Source organism: Triticum urartu, chromosome 1 (assembly GCF_003073215.2).
Source record: "Triticum urartu cultivar G1812 chromosome 1, Tu2.1, whole genome shotgun sequence".
NCBI lineage: Eukaryota > Viridiplantae > Streptophyta > Magnoliopsida > Poales > Poaceae > Triticum > Triticum urartu.
Genome location: NC_053022.1, coordinates 340,200,907 through 340,203,227, shown reverse-complemented (window position 1 = coordinate 340,203,227; position 2,321 = coordinate 340,200,907). Strand labels below are relative to the sequence as shown.

General features: G+C 58.5%; 1 protein-coding gene across 1 annotated transcript; it reads left to right on the top strand.

The window, feature by feature from the left end:
* Window positions 1–268: 268 nt before the first annotated feature.
* On the top strand, window positions 269–1,864 carry LOC125510820. The gene is made up of 2 exons (XM_048676088.1): window positions 269–705; window positions 831–1,864. Exons 1-2 carry the CDS (start codon window positions 400–402, stop codon window positions 1,596–1,598), a joined length of 1,074 nt encoding a protein of 357 aa, XP_048532045.1. The 5' UTR covers window positions 269–399; the 3' UTR covers window positions 1,599–1,864.
* The last annotated feature ends 457 nt before the right edge of the window (window positions 1,865–2,321 follow it).

The window sequence follows — 2,321 nt, the reverse complement described above, 5'->3', positions numbered from 1 at the left end:
GCCGTATCGATGTCGCCGTATCGGTGCTTCATAGACGAGATCCTCCGAGACCGGGCGTAGGTTCCCCGAGAGTGAGAGCAACGGCGCACGCCAAAAATACCCCGTCGTACAACCGCGTTTCCCTCCCAAAGCCGACGAAATCGTACCCAAGCTCACCTTACCAACCAGCCCGAAAGCAAAGCCCACGACCGCGTCCACAAACGCACACGCGCATGCGTCCAGCCCCGGCCAATATATAAACACCCACCCGCGGTGCTTGCTCGCCACCTACCATCCACCATTCCTCCTGCGTAGCACAGCGCCAACCAGCACCACGCCGAGCCAACACCCAAGAACGGCGGCAGCCAGCCAGCTTTCAGACTCGAGGCTCGGGGCCGTCTCATTCATTCCCATCATCCCATGGACCGATCGGTTTCCGGCGGGAGAGGGTACTACTACTCGGCGGCGCCGGTGGGCACGGGCATGGGCATGGGCCCGCTCGCGGGCCAGCTCGGCGAGTGGCTGCTCCGGGCCGTGCAGCCGCCGGCGCCCACGCCGTGCGGGTCGCCCGGCGGGCCCCCGATCACCGCGCCGCGGGTCCGGATGAGGGACGGCCGGCACTTGGCGTACGAGGAGTCCGGCGTGCCCAAGGAGAGCGCGCGGTTCAAGGTCGTCTTCTCCCACGGCTTCACCGGCTCCCGCCTCGACAGCCTCCGCGCATCGCCGGTTAGTGCTGCGCATACATTCTCCCGTCGTCTCGCCACCCCCGCCCGGCCTGCGAGCTCATTATAATATGATCACGCGTCTCTCTCGCCGTCGCTTACACCGTCTGCGCAACGACTTGATTTCAGGAGGTCGCCGAGGAGCTTGGCGTGTACATGGTGGGCTTCGACCGCGCCGGCTACGGCGAGAGCGACCCCAACCCGGGCCGCTCCGTGGAGACCGCGGCGCAGGACATGGAGGACCTGGCCGACGCGCTGGGGCTCGGCGACAAGTTCCACGTCGTCGGCTTCTCCCTCGGCTGTCACGCCGTGTGGGGCGCGCTCAGGTACATCCCGGAGCGGATCGCCGGGGCCGCCATGCTGGCGCCGGTGGTGAACTACTGGTGGCCCGGGTTCCCGGCGGAGCTGGCAGCGCGGGAGTACGGCCGGCAGGAGCGCGGCGACCAGTGGGCGCTGCGCGTGGCCCACCACGCCCCCGGCATCATACACTGGTGGATGGAGCAGAGCTGGCTGCCCCTGCCCACCTCCACCGTCGTCGTCAACACCACCTACCTCCCCAACAAGCGGGACGCCGAGATCCGCCGCACCCTCACCGCCGACGGCACCCTCCGGAAGAAGAGGGAGATGGCGACGCAGCAGGGGATCCAGGAGTCCTACTACAGGGACATGGCCGTCATGTTCGGAAAGTGGGAGTTCGACCCCATGGCGCTGCCGGAGCCGCCGTGCCCGGTGCACCTGTGGCAGGGCGACGAGGACGGCCTCGTGCCCGTCGCGCTGCAGCGGCACGTCGCCGGCAAGCTCGGGTGGGTCAACTACCACGAGCTCCCCGGCACCGGCCACTTCCTGTCCGCCGTTCCAGGGCTCGGAGACACCGTTCTCCGGACACTTTTTGGTTGATCGACATCGACCAATACCAGACAAGTAGTTTTAGTCGAAGAGAAAACCCGGAGAAGTGTTGGCCTTTAGCTAGCTTGGCGTACGAGGCAAACTGCGAGTGCAGTACAGTATGTTTATTTCTTGATTAATTTATATATATACATACATGGGAACATGAGGCAGCATGTAGATTTTGTATTTCTTGATCCCTTTTTCATTTGTCTGTAATGAAAACTATGCTGGCAAGAAGCCCTGAAAAGTAAAAACTTTTTTTTTTGGTAGTGACATTTTTACCAAGATGGTGATCCCGTATGTTAGTAAAATTTTAGAAACTGTCAACCATGGGTTCTAAAGTTTTTATGTACAAATTGAGACTGTGAGTGTGACTGCTTTTATTTTATTTTATTTTTAGCCTTTTCAGACAACAGAAGCAGGTTGGGGCGTTGGTTAGAGAAATGAAAGAGGTTTTATTCATACACTCAACAAGACCTGGTCTACAGGGCCATTGAATTTCAGGAAATTTTAATTCTTGTCATTGACGAAATCATTGGTGCTAGATACAGAGACAAATTGGGCCTCCTCCTCAACAGGACTCCAAACACAATCAAGGATCAGAATAACAGTTCGTAGTTTAGAGAAGAACCGGTGAAGTTGGTGAAGCCGTGTCCCTCGTCCCTCTTCCATCTATTGCACATCTAAATCCTATGTTATTGATTTTACGCTAAGATTTTTGCAGGCATTTTT

What these genes read in the sequence shown, in the direction of transcription:
- LOC125510820 (XM_048676088.1), top strand. Translation starts at nt 400, where the DNA reads ATGGACCGATCGGTTTCCGGCGGGAGAGGGTACTACTACTCGGCGGCG. An exon ending in ACAGCCTCCGCGCATCGCCG is followed by an intron (nt 706 to 830) that starts GTTAGTGCTGCG and finishes ACTTGATTTCAG; the next exon opens with GAGGTCGCCGAGGAGCTTGG.